This window comes from Lepisma saccharinum, unplaced genomic scaffold, assembly GCF_977018435.1.
Source record: "Lepisma saccharinum unplaced genomic scaffold, izLepSacc3.1 HAP1_SCAFFOLD_777, whole genome shotgun sequence".
Lineage (NCBI taxonomy): Eukaryota > Metazoa > Arthropoda > Insecta > Zygentoma > Lepismatidae > Lepisma > Lepisma saccharinum.
The window spans coordinates 57,273-78,531 of NW_028143440.1; the positions used below are offsets into that span (position 1 = coordinate 57,273).

The 21,259-nt window shown below is 36.4% G+C and overlaps 1 protein-coding gene across 1 annotated transcript; it reads left to right on the forward strand.

The window, feature by feature from the left end:
- Positions 1–5,939: 5,939 nt before the first annotated feature.
- On the forward strand, positions 5,940–20,997 carry LOC145983320 (uncharacterized). The gene is made up of 3 exons (XM_083116464.1): positions 5,940–6,027; positions 12,010–15,288; positions 17,359–20,997. Exons 1-3 carry the CDS (start codon positions 5,940–5,942, stop codon positions 17,757–17,759), a joined length of 3,768 nt encoding a protein of 1,255 aa, XP_082972590.1. The 3' UTR covers positions 17,760–20,997.
- Positions 20,998–21,259: the final 262 nt, after the last annotated feature.

Genomic DNA, 21,259 nt, shown 5'->3' on the forward strand with positions numbered 1-21,259 from the left:
AGAATAGTAGTAATCGATCAATCTCTTTATAGTGTCAATCAAAAGTTACATATTGTGTTGAATAATTATGCAATCAAAATACAGTTAATTTTTGTCCAGCTAATAAAGTTTCATGTACCATGATATATATGTTTTATTTTCAGAGTGAGTTAATAGTAATTGCAATTTCTTTAAATATTTTTCTCAAGTGTGTCCCTACTACTGTAAAAAAAACTTTCCCCCACCCCCGCGCTGCAAAGGGAAAAAGTCTGTATTTATGCTCTGCTCAGCTTTGGGCCTCCGCAAATATCGGAAGAAATCGGCACCTATGCTAAGAAGGCGAACAGCGCCGAAATCTTGCCCGCTCCACTCCACCCTTCTCAACCTCCTTTTCGCGCAGGTTGGTGTGTAGACCAGGGGTTCCATTACTTTCTAGCTCAGGGACGGCGACAGGGATGGGCACGGGTGGGCGAGCGCCCACCCAAAAATTCCTGTGCCCACCCGCTTGCCCACTTGGGATATGTGAATGTTTCAATAAATAAGTGTATTCTGGTATTCATTACAAGTATATTTTACTCATGAATATTATCTATACTAGAAATGTTCACATATCATCATCCCATAAAAAGCTGTCTTAACTTTATCATTAGAAAGCAAAAGGAATTACTAGAGATTTTGAAACAAAAAAGCTGTGATCATTTGAATACTTCTATGATTAGAAGCAGCTACTAGGTTAGGAGGTGCAAAATTATGCAGGGTATGATCATGATGAGGTCAGGATTTAGGTGACTTTGAGGGCTGCATCTCTGGGCCTTCACTGGGAAAAAAATGCTTGGAAAAGTACCACATAAAGAAAAAAATGAGGTACTTCGGATGTGATGAAGAAATGTAGAAATACGTATAACTAACCACCTCATGTAGCTTGGCGAAAAGTTATAACTGAAACTGTGGAGGGGATTGGGGTGGGGTCTTGGTGTTGTAAGCTCCGGGCCTTCACATAGCCTATATAAATTCCGGCCTGCGTATGATTAAAATAATCTCTAAATAAACAAATAAAACCCCATCTTACCGTTGCTTCCTCCAGCAACACAATAAATTATTTCGACTTTTTAATTAGGTCTACATTGAAATTCCAGAAGTGTATTTTTTTTTATTTCATTACAATTTTTACTTACATGTCATCTTCAAATATCTACATGGTTTACAAAATAACAACTTTGGACCGAAGTGTATAAATTTTGATGTAACAGTTATCTGGGTATGGGAAAATCTGCAGAATTATTGAATTAATAATGGGTGGCTACTTCTATTTAGAAATCTTCGTTCCTCACATAAATTTAACCTATCAGTTACGTAATCATGCGATTTTTCTTGTGATGAGCTTACGTAGAATTAAAAGAAGAAGAAGTTGGTAGGAAAGCTTTGTTTTGAGGGCGTCAGAGAACTAACCAATCACGATGATAATGGTTTAAACTGTAGAAGCATCAGATGTTCAGCCGAAAAGGTCAACAGAATCTGTAGATGAAGATGAAGTAAAGAAAAAAGGTAATATCACGAAGTATCCAATATAACATTTTGTTTCTTTGTTCTTAAATCCACTTTTATGTTCGGATAGGCTAATCGGGACTGTTTAAAGTTTAAAGTTTAAAGTGGAGTCCGATCCACCAGGGGAGGGGGCAGTTCAACCCAGAACTTCTTTATTTATTTATTTATTTATTTATTTGTCTCTTATTTATTGTTATTTATTTATTTTCTCATTTCATGTGAAAGTGCATTCCAGTCCCTAACCACTGATACAGTAAAAGAGTTACTAAAAATTCAGTTTTGTGAGTTTTAATTGTCAGAAGATTGGAACTTTGGGATCTTTTGTATGATAACTCTGGGTTTCCTTAGGGAAGCAATCTGCCTGTGAGATATAAAGGACTTACTGTATAAAGTATTTTATTTTCTTCCGTTGACCCTTGATTAAAAGAGCATTATAAGGCGAAAACATTATGCCAGTGAAGAAAAAATATATACAGAAAGAACTCAAGGGGAAGGTGTCATCTTATCACCACAGAAGATGCTTTCATTTAAGAGGGTGTATTGCCAGAGGGAAGCATTTAAGACTTTCGGAAAACAACGTTATTGTTCACGGAGATAGCTGCCTTGATCCAACAATATAACACTGTGAAATTGAAACTACCACCTAAACTTTGGAAGGGGTATGAACTAATGCAACTCCACTTTTGTAAGAGTAAATTGTTGCTGATTCGCCTGATTTGTTCATGTGAAGTCACTTTTCTGCTAATTTTGGCTAAGGGCGGCGATGAGGTTCAATGGTGATTAGATGAAAGTGACGAAGGGCGAAAACAAATACACGCAGACACTGAAAATACAACACCCCACAAGTTATTATTTTTAGTGTTGTTTCAGGCGCCAGAGACTCGTTCGCCTGCAAGATTAAAGTTTCCAGGGTATACTGGGTAGGATAGAGGTTGATATTTGAGTGTGTTCGAAAAGGTCGCGCCATACAACCCAAGTCGTCTGTGAAAAAGAGATGAATTACCGGGTAAAGTGATCAATTTCGATGAATTCCTTGTGTCGAAAATCACATTCTACAAATGTAAACTATTTGTTACCAGTGGCGAAGCGTGACATTTTTACGTAGCTAGTCATCGCAAGATTTGCCAAATTGCAAGAAAATTTTATGAAATATATTTTTATTTCCATAAAGTTTAAAATCTAGGGGGAGAATTGCCCCCTTGCATGTGCTGGAAAAAAAATGCAAGAAATATATGAAAAATAATTCCATCATGAGTATCATTTTGTCCTGCTACTCTTAGATTTTGCTAGCTTTGCGTTTTTTACTTCAATGTTTAACCCACTAGATTGGTTTCCGTCCAGGATTGGGGGCAATGCCTCCCCTGCCCTCCTGTGGTTGCCCCACTGTTTTCGGAGATATATATATATAAAACAAGAAACTGACATCTACTTATGACTTGATTACCCAACGAGATTGTTCACCTTGCTGGTCTGCTGATGTGTGCTTCACATTCCCCTCAACATGTTTACATGTAATCGGATACCATGAGCAAGTGGTAGCAGTGGAGAGAATAGTTCAAACCGAAAAACATCGGCTGAAATTATATTTCCCCGCCATAATGTAATCACAGTTACCTCCTCCATAGACATAACACTAAGACATAGTGGATTTTTAAGCCATAATATAGTGGAAAAGGCTAGGATTGGATTCCAACAGTCTAAGCTTCTGCTATGTTTGAATTGAATTGAATTGTTGTTATAAGTCCACTTTATGCACAGAATGGCTAATCGGGACTGGACCTAAAGTTTAAAGTTTGATCCGAACCACTGTGTCATGTGCCTCCACCGTCTGCTATGTTTGGTTTTACTTGGACGGAACTGTCACAAAATTCAAAGAAACGTACTTTAAGCACACATAAGCTAATCGGGACTGGACCTACAGTTTAAAGTGGGATCCGAACAACCATGTGCTTTCACCAGGTATCAGACTGACTGACTAATATTTCAAAGGTTGTCTGTGACAAGTAGTTCAATAGTTATTTTTAAAGTTTTTTTTGGGGGGGAGGGGTATTAAAACGTTTTTTCGTTATATTACAAAAGCTTATATACGTAGTTCGAATCCAGAGAGGGGGCCGCGAGGCGGTGCTTGTGCACCCCTTAATTTTCTTCCGCACCCCCTACATCAACTGAACAACTGAAAACACTAACCCTTCGAGTTTCATATTATGTCATATCATATTGAGCGCCGAATGTTAGGTACTGAAGTAAACCATTATTATTGTATGGAACAGGCAAGCACTGAAAGAGATGCCGATGTACATACTTTCCTGTACTGGTGGCAGCCTCTATAAAAAATAAAAATCAGCGGCCTTTTTTTTCTTTTGTCAGCATTGTTGTTATGAATTTTTTCTTCTTTTATTTCTTAAAGTGGTCTGTTCGTGGTTTTTGATAATGCCTATAGCTTAATGTGAGTTATGTTGATTTTTCTTCTTTCTTGCATTGTTGATAAACGGTTTATTTTTCGCATACTTGTTCTTGCTCACACTGGACCAAGAATGTCAGCTGCATTCAAGTCAGTGTGCAATGTGCGTTTTGTCCTGAAGTGGCATACAATGTACTATGTATTTTGTACCTCCAATGGTTACATTGAAAAGGTTTACAAATTGTGTTTTTAGAGGCAAGGATGATTTTATTTTGTATTTCACTACTTGCGTAGTTCAATAAGAGACTGCTAAGTGTATCTGATTGTTTACACTTTATGACCATTTTCTTGGAATATAAGACTTTGTACATATCATCATGGACGTCCAGGGGGAGGGCAAGGGTAAATGAATGTCAATCTAAACTTATATTTATATTTTGTATATTTATATTTGTATATATATATATATATATATATATATATATATATATTTACATTTATGTATATTTTACACATACAATTTAATTTCAGTCAGTAATTTATGTTAATTAGTGGCGGTGATTGGGGGTGCAGTTACTTTTATTACAACTTACTTACATTGGTGATAATTTTTAGGGTAAAATGTTAAGAAATATAATGATTCGTTTGGAGAAGAAGGTGGTAAGAAGACGACGGTCGCCGACGTATACGGCTACATGATGATATAATGGTTAAAATTAATTTATTTCATTGTTTGTTTGGTTTACTAGTAATGACTATATCTACTCGACAACGCACACCTAAAAGTGAGTTGAATACTCAGTTATTGCAGATCCAGTGGCCTTATATTAATTAATCTTAGTACAAAATCAAGCAGAAAATGAATAACACATAATAAAATAAAATATTCCTTTGGGGTAATTCTACACGTACGTGTATTTTCATAATTTTATGTCTTGTCCCCCAATTATTATGATTTTTTTTTCGCTCAATGAATTGGGAATAGGGCTGCAGCAGCTTCCCCCCCCCCCCACCCGGTGGACCTTGACTATATCCTCCGGATTCACTCTCGTAAAGAAAAAAAATATTTTTTAATGGTAGATAGTAGGGAATTCCCAATTTCTCACCCCTCTCCCTCCAAATACATGCACATTTTATTGTCATATCGAATACCTATGCTCACTGCCAAACGGAAACCTTACTTCTACATTTGATGAAAAATTAGCGTCTGAATATTTTTCCCATCTTTTTCTTTATATATGAACTGAAAAAAATTACGTATATGTTCAAAAATTTCGATGGTGCGGTTGAACCACGTTACTCCGCTGTGGACACTCTTGACAGCCTGTGCGCGGGTGTTCAACGGGAAATCCTTGTAAAAGGTAAAGGTAAAGTGCTCCCCTGTGCATAGCACCATGCCATGAAGGCATATAGGGGGTGTGATTGTAACGCCCCACACTTTCTTGATCCGGTCGTGAGTGGGGGTGATGTGATCAGCATCACGCCCCTGACCGCCTTTACCCCCCAGGGTTTCCCTCAGGTACCCATGTTATTCGACGCTGGGTGGGCGCCGGGGCCGCTTCCATCCCGGATTTGAACCGGCCGGGGATCGAACCCGGGACCTTTAGCATGGTAGTCAGACGCGTTACCGACTGAGGCACCGCGGCCACCTTGTACTACTAACAAATATAATAAATATATTGTGAACAATGCATTTTTGCTTGTTGTAACACTGACGTCTTAACACAGCAGAAACTTTCTTCTCTGTCAATTGTGGAAATCGAGTATTAAATGTTCATGTAGTTGGCAACATGTAATTCGTGGGAGGTAAGGCGGGTTTTTTAAACCGCCAAATATTTTGCGCGCACTATTGAGTCCATTGCTTCGGTGAGAGGGCAGTCGTGCCGTGTGTGTGATAGGTGAAGTTGCAAACATGAGACAAAATAATAAACGGAACTTCAAGGTAATGAAGCCTATTTCAGTGCGATTCAAAGAAGATGGTGTTATTTACAAATGTACTGCAGCGAGAGTTAAGATGAAGAATAAGAAGTTGTCTGTTGGTGAAGTGCATGATGTTCGCTGGATCGACGGACAGTTCTATAAAGCTACAATTTTGGAGATAGGTAAGTGTCTTGTTCTTTTCACTGTTTTTATATTAATTCTTTAATTTTTAGCAATAATAACACATAACACGAGCATATCTGGGTTAATATAATTATAATTTTCAGTGGGTCAGAACTTATGACTATTTGCAGTTGCGCCTTATAACTATTTACAGAAAAAAAACTTGTTTGGAATCAAGTTGTCATCCTTGAATAGCATTTGTTCGACTGGGCCTAGGTTATTTTATTAATCAAGTTGACATATGACTGTCGTTTTATTGCAGAGGCTATGGAAATAGCGAGTGGTGTTGCACCCAGAGAAGGAATTTCGTTTAGTTCCCTGACAATTGGGGTCGAAACGTGACCAGGATGAGAATAATACAAAATTGTGTATGCGGGAGGCAAGGGGGGTGGGGGGGGGGCAACTACTGGTCAAAGTTAAAGGTTATGCTGATTATATTCATACTTTTAAAGCGTTAAAAATCCTAGGCATAGATTTACCTCTGTTAGGTTAAATTATAACCCGTGAAGAAATATGGCTGATAAGGCAGGTACAAACTGCAGTTTGTTAACGTAAAGGCTGAGGGAGTTCATGTGATTTTGGCTGATTAAAATAAAAGAAGGGAAATGTTTGAAACGTTTTAATAGTATTGTAAAAAGTAGCCCTTTTCAAAATTACATTACGAATTTTCTTAAGCACGCTTACAAACTCGGCACATAGAGTGCGAAAGGTTGTCACAAATTATTAAAAATATTTGCTTTCAATTTAGAATCTCGACGTTGAAACCCTGTTGACAGGTATATTGGAATATTTTCTTCCACTAGATAGAAAGGCAATTCTATTTTTTGGATACGTAATTTTAAGGAATTGGGTCCATATTGGAGTTTCTCATTGGGAAAATTGATTAACGAACGTTTAACCGAATACATGGGTAGAAGAGTATCATGTTTTCCAGTAGACGTTGCTCTTCCTTTGTGAAACAGAGTTTAGAAAAATAAAGCTGTTTTGTGATGAAATGCAAGTGCTTGTAACCCTGAAGGGACCAATCTCAAGCTGTCATAATTTTCTCGGTTATGTCTCACGTTTATAAACAACAGCTGACTGCTTGGGTATTGCTTTCATTTTTGACCTTGACAAAGACGCAACAGAAAACTCTCGATATTCCTGTCTGCGTTCTAATGCTACGCTATCCACCGAAGAATACTTCTCTAACATTTTTTTTTTTTTAATGTTAACCGGTCATTTTTGTTTCACATGTCAAGAAATGCTCTTTTCACCTTTCATCTGCCTTGCTTGCAGTATTGTACAGTCACTAGCAAATATAAGAACAGGCGGATTGTCAAGCACTATTGTCGTTCTTTTTTCTTCTTTATAGCATGCTTTTTAACGAATGGGATTGTGCTGTTGCTGCAGCAGATATTGCATTCTGTCTATTGTTTTTTTTTTTAACTTCAAATTGCGACAAATTGCTAATGAACATGATGGTTGATAATATGGGTAGTACATCCTTTGTCACAAAAGTTCCAGGACTGAGCTCGTAAAAAATAATTGATTCAACTTACGGACTAATGGTCCTAGGTCTTGTCAAATCTTGTCGGCTATCTATGCACAGCCGCTCCCGTTTCTGGAGGTCAAGGAAGCAAGCAGAGAAAGCTTCATCTGGAATGCTTCTCAGCACATCTGTCACAGCCGTTTGGATTGCTGCAATATCTTCATCTTGACGCTTCCATTTGAGCGGCGTTTTCACACTGGGAACGGGCCTCCCCGATGACGCAGTGGTAGCGTCGTCACCTTTCAATCAAAGGATCCCGTGTTCGATACCTGGTGGAGGTACATAGTGGTTCGGATTCCACTTTAAACTATAGGTCCAGTCCCGATTAGCTTAATGTGTATAAAGAGGGCTTAAAACGCCAACTTAATCAATCAATCACACGGCCAAACAAAAGAAATCACACGGCGACAGTACGGGTTAATATGGGTGATGTGGTAGAGGAGGAATACGATGATTGGCCAGATATTCCTGGACTGATAAAGCAGTATGGGCCCTGCATTGTTGCGCAATAAGAACCACTGCCCTGATGTGCACAAATCAGGCCGGATTGCTGGACGCAAAACGTTTCAGGACGTCAATATAAACGTCTTGGTTTATCTTTTGTCCTTCATGCAGATATTCATGATGCACCAAACCTTTAACATCAAAAAATGCGATAGCTTCTGTAGCTTTCTGATAATCCCACCTTCCTCCCAAACAAGTTTAACACCGTAATGGTATTTCCAAGGTTTTTTTCCATAACAAATTTCAAAACTTTCCAAAAAAGAAAATAAGATCAATAAATAGCCACTAGTTATATTTATTACTATCATCCAGAAATATGGACAATTAATTCTACATCTGAAAAGCACGCATTTGTTCATCATATTCTCTTCTTTTGACAAAATTTGCAGAATTGTTGTTCAAGGAGTTTCTATCTGAATGTTTTTCTTTCATGTACGAAGTTCTAGAAATTTGATACAAATGAATCAATACAAATTCGGAACAAGTGAATCCATAGAGGTCGTTCTGGGCCCATTTCCAATTGGATAGATTGGAAAAATTAGACGAGATCTAAAAAGAATATAACATTAAAATGTGTTTGGATACCTGATTTAATTAACGTTTTTCAGTTATACCGTTAGGTTAACCGCGATAGTGGACGTGCGTATGATAGCCAGGGAAGAGGCAAGGTTATGTGTAGTACGTTAGTGTAATTACATACAGAGAATAAAATATAACTTGGAAAATCAGAGTTTACATCCTTGTAGTTCAGTTGTAGGAGAGTTGAAGAGGGTTGAGCAAGTGACTCAACAACGGCTGCATTTGTAGCGGCCACAGCTTTTATACTTTTCGTGAATCGCAAATTGAAAGAACGACATCAATAACTACAAGCCCTCTAAGTTACATATTCGCCTACACATCGGACAGCAAGAGTTTCGTGAATTGTTCTGCAAGTCCAATTCTAATTTTGCCAGTATCGATCAGCTTTAGTGCAGAAACTGAAGCAATTAAGAGCCAAGAAAACGACGGATCATCCGTTATTTAGTGCTACATTTAATTCAATAAATCTATTTGGAATGAGTCCTTCCAATGTCTCTAGGTTTACGTCTTGTTTACAGAAGAAATTAAAAAGAATATGAAACAGAAGTATCACACCTACGTATTTTGTTAATAGGGCTTAGTTTGTTTGTTGGAAGTACAACGGTTCAGAAAAAAAAAACAGAGGAGGATATGAAGAACAGATGCGTGTTCCACAGACGTTGAACCTATTTATATGAATGGTGAAGTTAGTACCCTCCAAATCAAAACACGTTCATGAGCTGTTGTTCAGAATCACCACAAAGCTTTAGCTTTATGTTTGAGCATGATGTAAATTGTGTAACTGAGAAAAGTGAGAGGCTTCCGTGACGTCATAATTGATAATATCTCAAGGATGTCAGCTGCTTTTGAGAAACGAAAAACTAGACCTGTTAAAAATTAACTTCGTTCTGGGACATGGGGCTGTTCGCTGCTACGGTATGGGATTAATTCCTTAAGTACCTCTAGTACAAATACTGCAATTTTGAACATTGACGATACAGTTTGAATAAAATATGCCATATAATATTTTATACTAGAAGTATGTAGTTTCTACAAATTTTGTTAGAATATTCGGAGGTTAACGTTTTTCGTATTTTGTTCTGAACCATATTTATATAATCTTATCATCACTAACTTGTTTAGAAATGTGTATTCCACTCCCTTTACGAAACCGTATTTAATTGTACGATGTTTCACTCATTTTGAACAATTTTCTCAAAACGTTTTCAGAGAGACATATCATTCCAACAGACAAAGTAACAGTAATAGGTTTAGTAGGGTGGGTGGAAAATGTTAGACAAAATAACGCGAGGATATTTCATCGGCTGCTTCTTTACATTTCTTTCTTAGGTACTCTTGTACCCCCCCCCCTTCCCAGTTCTTCACACTGATTCTGAATGATTTACGGAGCATTTTTCATGTTTCCGAGAACTCTTATTTTTCTAACATCCTTTATCTTTATACTTAATTACGTAGTTGAGCATACTTACCATCGTCCTCTGTGGCCTTTGTAGGGAGGCTATAATAGAGGCGATGTGATCACACCAGATTCCAGATTCCCCGCAGGTACCCATTAATGAGAAACTGGATGATTGATTGATTGAGTTGGTGTTTTAAGTCCACTTTGTGCACAGTAAGGCTAATCGGGACTGGACCTACAGTTTAAAGTGGGATCCGAACCACTATGTGCCTCGACCGGGAATCGAACCCGAGACCCCTTGGAGAAACTGGATGAGTCCCAGAGCCACTCGTGCTGGGAGTTAGCTAGAAAATTCGCATCTGAAATCACCCATGCTGGGAATAAATCCCGGCTTTCCTACGTGGCAGCCAGACACCCTTCCGACTGAGCCACCGAGTCGAATTTGCAAGAAAGAACAGAAGTTAATAATAAAGCAAGCACTGCAAAAATAATAGTATTTTCGGTCATTTACAATATATTGCCATTCAGACCTCCATACAAATACGTTAAACTGTGATTTTACTTGTACAGGAGCATAAAATCAACAATGACGCCAGGGAAAAGTGACAAGAGAAGCAGCAGGCGCAAAGACGGAGGGGGGTTACGCTTGAAATTGCATTTTATATACTTCTAAATATCACTTGTATTAAGGTTAAAAATTCACTTTGGAAATATGAAAACCCCAAAGAAAATTGGGTTTTCTACTGAGGGGCTCCACCCACAGCTTTTTTCCAGGCGCCGTCACTGCATAAAGCAAATTTTACACTTTAAAGCAGTGCTTTATTTTGAGTACTAATCAGTGAAGCTGAGGAGAAGTTTCCCACTGCGTATTCTTCCGCCTGCCTGTCTGCCAGTCCGTGTCAACTAGCCGTATCTCAGAAATTACCAGAGCTCCAAATACGAAACTTGATAGGTTGATAAACCTAAGAAATACCAGCAAAAAGCATCATAGATCATCTCGATCCGAGCACCGTCTTTCCGTGAGGGACAATCGAAGTCACGTTACGTGCCGATATCTCAGAAACTGTTAATGCTACGTAATAAAATGTAATAGATCATCTCGATATAAGTTATCTGAATCGACATATCCGTCTGTCTGTGGTAGCAAATAAATCGAAAGTCAACAATCTATATATTTTTAACATTACGATATCACCGGAATTATTAGAGCTAGAAATTTGAAACTTGGTAAAAACTGAAACATCTTGGAAATACGCACCTGATGTAGTATATACGTTCTCGATTGGGCTATCCATTTGATTTTTGTAGTCAACAGTCGAAACCGATTGATAAATATATGGTAGTCAGAAAAATTATTGGAAATGAAAATAGAATTTGATGCACTGGCAGACCTACTCAATACTACTCTGAAGTGACATAAATAATATGAAGGTCCACGTATATAAGGGGGAAGGGGAGGGTCAAACAATTGAAACTCAACAATCAATATATATTTGACCGTTGAGATCCTGGAATTACTGAAACATGTAATACGTGCAATTTTGTGTTCTGAAGGCCATGTTGAACAGTCACTTCTTTCGTGAAAATGTTCTCTATTGATCCGCCCATTATCCGTTCTATTTAACAATCAAACTAACCGATATCTCTTTATTAGAGATACAAATAGAGTAGTCTGACTGTTTATAAGTTTAACCGTGGATATAACATGTTCTGATTAGTACCCATTAAGCACATCACGGTAAGATTGTGAATGCTGCTCCAACTTGATTTAAGTATTTAACAAAGTTCTCTTCGGAAAGGAAATCTGATAAAATTGGGGAATATAACCCTCCCGGTATCCCTCTCTGGTTACGCTTGTTTTCTATTTTACATAATATATAATGTTATACAATATCGCATAGAAATATTAATTACGAAGAGAAAGACGTAGTCATTTCTCAAGAAATGTTGATTTCATTAGTTTCTAAGGTGAACAAATTGTTAATATTTTTACAGGACCATCTCTGGATGACGGTGAAGAAGAAGACTCTGCCAGCAGACAGCATGCTCAAGTGACATTGGAAAGTACTGTGAAGCAAACATCTAAGAAGAGAAAATTCGAAAACATACAAATGTCACAGACAGTGAACAATTCTCCTGTAGAAGAGAGAACTGAAATATCTAGTACTGAACATGTAGTAAATGGAATTGAAAATTCTTACCAACAAAGGCAATCTTGTAAAGCAACTGCGTGTGATGAGGTGAAACGTCCGAATTATCAACCGGATTTGACAGAGATAAGCAAAGCAAAACATTTAGATAATAACCACAGAGTGGAAAATGCAATTATTTCATGTTCAAGGGAAACTGAGTGGCGTGAATGTCAAACAGACGTATATACATCCAATGCAAACAACGTACCATCTGTGAATGAAGATAAAGAAGAAGAATGGATCAACAGAAATGCTCAAGAGGCATTACAAACGTCTAAGAAGAGAAAATTGGAAGATATGCAATTGCCACATGTGGAGACAGTGAACAATTCTCCTTTACAAGATAAAACTGAAATATCTAGTACTGAACATGAAAATTCCTACCAACAAAGGCAATCTTGTAAAGCAACTGCGTGTGATGGGGTAAAACGTCCGAATTATCAACCGGATTTGACAGAGAAAAGCAAAGTAACACATTTAGCTAATAACCACAGAGTGGAAAATGCAATTATTTTATGTTCAAGGGAAACTGAGTGGTGTGAATGGCAAGAAAATATAAAGGTATCAAATTCTAACAGTATACCTATTGCAAATAATCAGTTTGAAATGGAAGACTACTCAAAGTGTTCTGATAGAAACAAAGAATATGCAAAGAAAAATATAATTGGAAACATTTCATCAAGAATAGAGAAGGATAAAACAAGGATGGTAGAAAGAATGCAACAAAATCGCAAAACAAGTAAAATTCAACAAATAAATAGATCTTTGAGACAAAAACATTTATCGTCGTCCGTGGGAAAATTTAAGAAGAGCAGTACTAATAAACACAACGGAAAAAAGGTAGAAGTGTGTACAACAATCAAGCAAAGGTCAGGCAAATCAGAGAGACTTAATTTTAATGATCAGAAATCTACATGCAGAGAGACAGCTCCATCCTTTCCAAAATTATCGGAATTTAGAAAAACAGCTATATATAAGAAAGGAAACATGGTGGTGGATGTGCTTTCTGTGGAAAATACAACAACAAACGAAGCTGGGTCATCCCTTCATGATGACTTACAATTGCAAGGAAGAGAACATGTTCAATCAACCAATCGTGTCTTGGAAAGTAACGAGGTCGAGGAAGATTCTTCAATAGACTTAACTCCTTCAGAATCTGAATATCTTCCAGACACAGATAATTCTGATACTGAAATTGAAAATTGTCTTGAATCAACTAAGAAAAATAAAGCCTTGGCGTCAGTTAATTCTGATAAGGAGAGTAAAAAGTGTAGTTATAGCGATACTTGTAATAGATCAAAGAGGATTAATGAAGAAGACACTTTGTCTTCCAGTAGTGACACGTTGGAAGTAGATATTACGAGAAAGAATGGAACTAAAAGAATATTTAATAAGAGACAACATTGTTTTTACTGTGGAGATACAATGATAAAACTTTCACGGCACCTACACAGAAAGCACATAGATGAATTAGACGTCAAGGCAGCTTTTGCATTTCCTAAGAACTCAAAGGAACGAAAGGAAGCCTTAACATTACTTAGGAACCGTGGAAATTATACTCACAATGTTGAAGTTGTGAAAAATAAGAAAGGAAAACTCATTGTTAATAGAAGGCCATATATCCAATTAGCAACACCAGAATATTTGCCATGCGAATATTGCTTCACATTGCTTGTAAAATCTAATATCTGGAGACACAAGAAAATTTGTAAATTTGCTCCGAAAAATGGACCACCTTCCAAGTATCGCCACCAAGCACGCGCTTCGCTACTGATGCCCATTTCATCAGTAGCCACTGAAGGTCTGAAGGAGAATGTTCTTGGTAGGATGGTTCAGGACAGAGTATCTCTAGTGGTTCGAAATGATGAATTGATTCTCAAATTAGGAAGCCGACTGCACAATATCCATGGTCACCTAAAACATATGCACAGTACCATCAGTAGCAAAATGAGAGAACTCGGAAGGTTTTTGATAGAAATTAGAAAACTTGACAATACAATAATCACACTACGAGACTGTATTTCACCTGCAAAATTTAAAAGTGTGATTCAAGCTGTACGTATTCTTTGTGGTTTCCAGGGAGAATCTAATACATATAAAGCTCCCTCCTTAGCACTGAAAATTGGCAATTCCCTATCTGAGACGGCAAAGATAATGAAGGCCGACGCTATAATAACTCATGATATACAAATGAAGGAGAATGCAGATGATTTCCTTCATTTGATGACATCTGAATGGAATGTTGAAATTTCAAGGAATGCCTTGAAAACTTTGGAGGAAAAGAAATGGAATACGGATGTTTTGCTGCCACTAAGAGACGATCTGCTAAAACTACAGTCGTATCTTAAGAAGGCCAAACAGGACCTCACACAGAAGATGAAAGACAATCCCGATGAATATACATGGACTTCGCTCTGTCAGGTTGTGTTAACGTACCTCATATTATTCAATCGGAGAAGAGTTGGTGAAGTTCAAAGACTGTTAACAGAAACTTACACTAAGCACAGGGTAAATAATAAATTTAATGAAGATGTATTCAACAGCTTAACTGATCTGGAAAAGAAATTGTGTCAGTCTTTAATAAGAATAGAAATACGTGGGAAGAGAGGCCGAGGCGTTCCTTTATTTCTAACACCTGGCATTGACGAATGCATGCAAATATTAATCCATACTAGAACAGTTGGAAACATCCGTGAAAGTAATCCGTATTTCTTTGCCATTCCTTCAACCCAAGATAGTTGTGTGAGGGCACACGATTGCCTAAGAAAGTTTTCTCAGGAATGTGGAGCAAAGAACCCAGCTGCATTAAGATCTACACGTTTAAGGAAACATATTGCAACCATGTCCCAATTGCTTAATCTGAAGGACTGTGAACTGGACCAAATCGCGAGACATATGGGACACGATATTCAGATCCACAGAGAATATTACAGATTGCCAGAGTCAACTGTGCAGCTCGCCAGTGTCAGCAAATTACTCCTTACATTGGATCAGAGAGGAGGACTAGAAGAGTGCAGGGGCAAATCACTGAGCGAGCTTGATGTTCAACTCCCAGGTATGAATACCACATTTATAATATATTTCACTTATGTTATATTTGTAGCATGGACTAAGTTTCCACTCGCAATATACTCACAATTCCATATTATTTTACTATCATCGTACCTTCAACAACATAAAACTTATGCATGCCTTTAAGTTCTAGATGCTAATTTTGGTTATTTTACTACACTTTGCAGCCACTTGGGGTAATCGCGATGATAAAGGAATGAAATAGATGACGGGACAAACACACACTCATGTATTGACCAGGATTTGAATCTGGAACCCCTTACGTCATAGCGCGATATGTACACCATTTCGCCACGGGCGCGGAACATGTTAGATGATGTCACATTCATTGATTACATTGATTCAGTCAGGTTTGGCAACGATAAAAAGAACGAATGACTATAGCCACTATTCTTAAAAAGAACTATTTCTATTCTTACGTTACACGAATGTAATTCCAAGAACACATGTTTGAAAACCTGAGTGTTGATCATACGTATTCCTTTCCTTTGTTACAATCAATAGGTAACACTTTGAGAGCCTTGCCCAACTCACCGACTGCTGTTCATACTTCCACTTGCTCTCAGCAGAGGTGGGAGTCACGTGTGGTCAGTACGACGAACCCCCCAGCCTGTGCAGGCTTCCGTGATCGGATTAGGCTACTCATCCATAGTTCGCCTGTTTGACACCGGTCTCATTCTGTTAATGACTCTGTTTCACAATATTAATTGAAAGTTATTGTTATTTTCAGACTTCGAGGGGGGAGGTTATCATCTTTGTAGCATAATTTACTTAAAATGAAAATCGAGACCAACTTTTATTTATAATATATACATACAAAATATCAAGTAATTATACGTTGAATGCAGGGATATCAAATATGTAAATGATTTTCGTTTTTACAAATAATCGTTACTTTATACAATGATCAGAGTACCATTTCTCAAAATTCTTATTCTGTATCAGACATATATATACATGCACATGCACACACTCCCATAATTTTGGTTTGCAAGTCATTGGTAAAAATTTAGATTATTTTTAGGCAATATATCTAATAATTTCAAATTCATCTTTTCCTTTGAATCTTCTAAATCACGCGACAGTGTTCCATTTTCGGATGATTAGGAAACCTCGATTCATGTACTCTTCAATGAATATTTCCTTTCATATAGTGTAGAAAGATTTACAATTTTCCAAATTACCACATAAATTTATAAACCCATGGAATGGGTATATTTAGGGCTGGTTTTTTTGTATTATTTTTTCAAGAATTTCGTGAAAAATATATGAAATATCGTGTTTATAGTTAAAAATATGGCAGTAATTTCGTGAAAATTTCGTGGTAATTTTTAATGCCATGCACTTATACATAATGTTACTAAATCAATGAATTATTAATTTATACAAGGCTTAATGTTTGCAACATTTATGGGAAAATAAGCTTAAAAATAGTAAATAATAAATTTCACCTTCTGAAAATCAGCCTTACTCAGTTATATTTATATTTTAGAAAAAGTGGAATGTACAAAACAATCTGTCTCTCATTTACTTTCATTCATAAAACAACATAAAAAATAATAAACTTTCAGGTTACTGTGCCTTTCCAAATGATTTCTCATTCCTTTGCAGCCAACATCTTCAAATCGAATATATTTCTTAAAAAGAAATTTGTAAAAAATGCCATTTTTTCGTTTTTATCGTAAAAATGAAAATGTTCGCAGAAACGGTAAATTTCGCTAAAATTCGCGACAAAATTACAGCCGTGAATCAGTCACATTTGTTATAAATCGTGCATATACTACTTGCTGCGTCTCTCCGTTACATTTCGGGTTTATCGCTAATAACAAAAAAAAAAAAAAAACCCTGGGCGTATTGTTATTTTTGGAGCAGGAATACATGTGTTGAAATTTCAATGAAATTATGTTTATAATTTATAGTCATTCATTACGCTGACGTTGATTTTATATCATACACGTCCCGTCCTATGGTATCTTAAATTCAATTTTCAGTTAGAAAATTGTTACCTTTCTTACATGTACACAATTAATAAAAATCACTTTTCATTTGACAGATATGGTCAGCAATGAAAGATTTGAGGAACTACAAGGCAATATTTGCAATAGCGTTGAAGAACGTTTATCTGAAACAAGTGAGGAACATACAGATATGCATACATTTGCTGAAAGTCATCCTGAAATAGAAAACATTTTTAAAAAGAAGAGAAAGCCATCTAAAAAGAAGTGGTGGTCAAGAGAGGAAGTAGAAGTAGTGTCGAACTTTTTCAAGAGGCATTTAGTTAGGGAAATAATTCCCAAGAAGGATGAGTGTGAGAGGTGTATTCAAGAAAGTAATGGGATCCTAAAAGATAGAGAATGGAAGGGTGTCAAGTATTTTATTTATTCCAGAATAACTCAGAACAAGAAATTTAAACTCAAACAATTCTCAAGTAAATCTGAATTTGAAAGAAACTAGAAAGTATTTTCATGTTTTATTAAAAGAATCAGTTAACAATGAATCTCTCATGTGATTGATGCATTTTATACACAAGTTTAAGGAATAAATTGAGAGTAAATATAATGTTTATATTGTCCGACGCATAGTCAGAAAGAGAATAACATAATGCTCAATTGCACAGTTTTCTAAAATTATAGAAAGAAAAATTATTTTAAAATAGCAAATAATTAATGGTTGTTTTTGTAGAGTGTGAACAACTACTTCTGATCTTTGTTAGAATTGTGATAAGAAAAAAAATATTTGCAGTCACCAAATTTTTATTTCGTTAATTTTAATATTTATTGTCACAAATATCACGTGCTTGAATGCAAACGTTCATACATGGTTGCAGTTGCAATTGTAGAAAATTGCTAAATATTGACAAGCAACACCAACTGCAGTGAATGGAGGAGTTAAGAACTCTTGCAGAAGAAATAAAAACTATTAGAGTTTCTCTCTCACATGAAGCTAGTGTTCTTTTTGCATTAAATTGAGAACTTTCTATACGCACAAGCGATATTTCTATAGGAGTGTAATATTAAATTATTAAAACAAATGTTTAAATTCTTTTTTATGTCCATAGTTCATTAATCTTCAATCCAACATGAAACTGTAAATTAATATCATATGGCAGAGAATTTTGTGTAAACACATAGAAGAATATCTTGTGTTGCTATGATAAATAAGTGTGCATTTTGGTACAATAAGATTCACCATTCTGCGCCATAAAAAGTAAAAAATACTCCTCATTGTAGCTTTTGTTAGGAATAATTTATTCCTAATTTGTTTGCAATTAGTTATTTCTATAATGTGTGTAAAAAAACTTGCTTTGAGTAAAGCGTTTCTAAAGCAAATATTCATAGCTACATGTATTCATATAACTTAGTATTTTTTAAATGTTAATTCATCAGATATTTCTAAATATAATAAAAGCCTGCCTATTAATAATGTTTTCCCTTTCAAATTTGAGATGTAAGGTACGTAATGTTAAGTAATTCACTAGAAGTGAAGAGGGAATTACAATATTACTATATCCTATTAGTCAACCAATGCAATAGAGCGCTCTATAGTCCGATATTAATAGTTAAACGCAGCATGGGGTTCTACGCGAATGTCACAGTCACAGATTTTCTTTAATTTTAACTTATGTTTTGGGACAATAAGTATTTACCTTCAAAATGTGAGTCTTGATGTTGTGAAATAAGAATAATCACGAACTGCTACAACATCTAAAAACCTCGTGGTAATAATTAGTTTTCAATTGCTTAGTTTATGTAAGTGTGTTTACAAAATGTCTTACTCCAAATACAGAATTTATTGGGGCAAATATTCATTCATCCGTTCACATAATTTTGTAACTTTTTATATTGTGTTCGCAAGGTGATTTTTTAAAAATATAAACGTGTATGTTACTTACAAGTGTCATAGTCTACCTACATCTGATCTTGTCATACAATGTTTACATAATATCTCTACTTTGAATGATGATAGAAGTTACTAGAAATTGATACGTGTGTATCGGAAGTGTCGATTTTAGAAAATATACAGGGTGGCTCAAAAAGTCATTTAACACTCCCGGTACAAGGCCACTGTAGCGCGCAACTTGGAAATGGTGATGACCAATCGTTATCAGGCCAAGGGGGAACCACATTGACGCTACCCACGTGGTCGGCGGCCATTTTGATGTCTTCCATCTTGAATTCAACTTCAGAATTTTAAATGGGAAGGGGGTGATATGATATATCAAAGCAGGCTAGAATTTCACGAGAAATGCAATGGTGAAGGTTTTTTCGATGTATCTTTAACCAGTAAAAAGTTATGACTGAATTCTTGTACCAATTTACTCCTTTTCGAGGTGTTAGAAAAATGCCTTAAAATTTGTTTATAATGCATCAAGATCAAAGTGATGTCTAGGGAGAAAAGTTCACATGCCATTGCACAAGATTTTAATCGGATACATCCACATAGAGCTGCGTATTATGAATGGTTGTCGCGAACAATTTACAGTGTGACGCTTCCATTAAATGAAAAGTCCTTCACAGTGACAAGGCTAATGTTTATGATCATAAGGAAGTTCATAAACTGAATATTCGACCCTTGTCATCTGATAACTAACGTTGGACAGAAACTGCTTCACAACGTTCCCATAGTGTTCTGGTGTTCCTCGCTATTGAAAAAAAACCCTGTAAAAAGTACCTTCTTCCATAAGCAAGGATGAAAAAACCTGTTTATTTAACAATTCCAAGTAGCCCTAAGCACTTAAGGTTCCGTTGATAGAAAATTGACTAACCAGTCGTGTTCCACACAGCACGGCACACCATTAACTTACCAGCACTAACCATTCAGCTTTGATCTGTCGAAAATGGGTTATCAGATAAAAAAGCATCGAATATTCTGTTTATGAACTTCCTTATGAACATAAACATTAGCCTTGTCACTGTGAAGGACTTTTCATTTAATGGAAGCGTCACACTGTAATTCTTCGCGACAACCATTCATAATGCACAGCTCATCATGGATGTATCCGATTAAAATCTTGTGCAGTGGCATGCGAACTTCTCTCCCTAGACGTCTCTTTGATCTCGATGCATTACCGATGAGCTAAACAAATTTTAAGGCATTTCTCTAACACCTCGAAAAGGAGTAAATTGGTACCAAAATTCAGTCATAACTTTTTACTTGTTAAAGATCCATAAAAAAAAAACCTCCACCATTGCATTTCTCGTGAAATTCTAGCCTGATTTGATATATCATATCACCCCCTTCCCATTTAAAATTCTGAAGTTGAATTCAAGATGTCGAACATCAAGATGGCCGCCGACCATGCGGGTGGTGTCAATGTGGTACCCTCTTGGCTTGATAACGATTGGTCATCACCATTTTCATGTTGCGCGCTGCAGTGGCTTTGTACCGAGGGTGTTAAGTGACTTTTTGAGACACCCTGTATATGATTCGTAGTGATATTGAAAAGATGTAATATTACATAAAGAAACTAGCAATATTGTATAATTTGTTGAAAGGTACAATTTCAAAATGAAAGGTAGACATTATTCTGTATTTGCTCTATGTATATGCCATATATGTAACATTCAATCACTTAAATAAGTGTTTATTGTGCATTCTGATATTAATAGTTTAACAATGTTCTACATAATATGTAAATTAACTTCAGAGCTAGCATTAAAAAAATCCTATGGAATATACACGGAATTAAATTCCTTAAGGAAATTATGGGTTTTATTGCACAATGGATATCACTATACCTTGCTTTAACAATTTGTGAAACCTTTGAAGTAGAGTAGTGCTGGAAGAGGGTTTCTCTCGAGCGCCAAATAGTTCGTACGGACGACGCTGGATAGCGTACGGAATTGAGATCAGCTTCGCTCGAGCTAATAACTCTAAAAACGAGTGATATAACCATATATTTGTAGTAGTGGACCCTTAAATATGCATCGTAAGGTGAGAGACGCATTGAAATT

Bases quoted from the DNA above. Each gene is read 5' to 3' on its own strand.
- LOC145983320 (XM_083116464.1), top strand. From the start codon at position 5,940: ATGAAGAATAAGAAGTTGTCTGTTGGTGAAGTGCATGATGTTCGCTGG. The intron at 6,028-12,009 runs GTAAGTGTCTTG...TTAGTTTCTAAG, and splicing joins AGCTACAATTTTGGAGATAG to GTGAACAAATTGTTAATATT. The intron at 15,289-17,358 runs GTATGAATACCA...TTCATTTGACAG, and splicing joins GCTTGATGTTCAACTCCCAG to ATATGGTCAGCAATGAAAGA.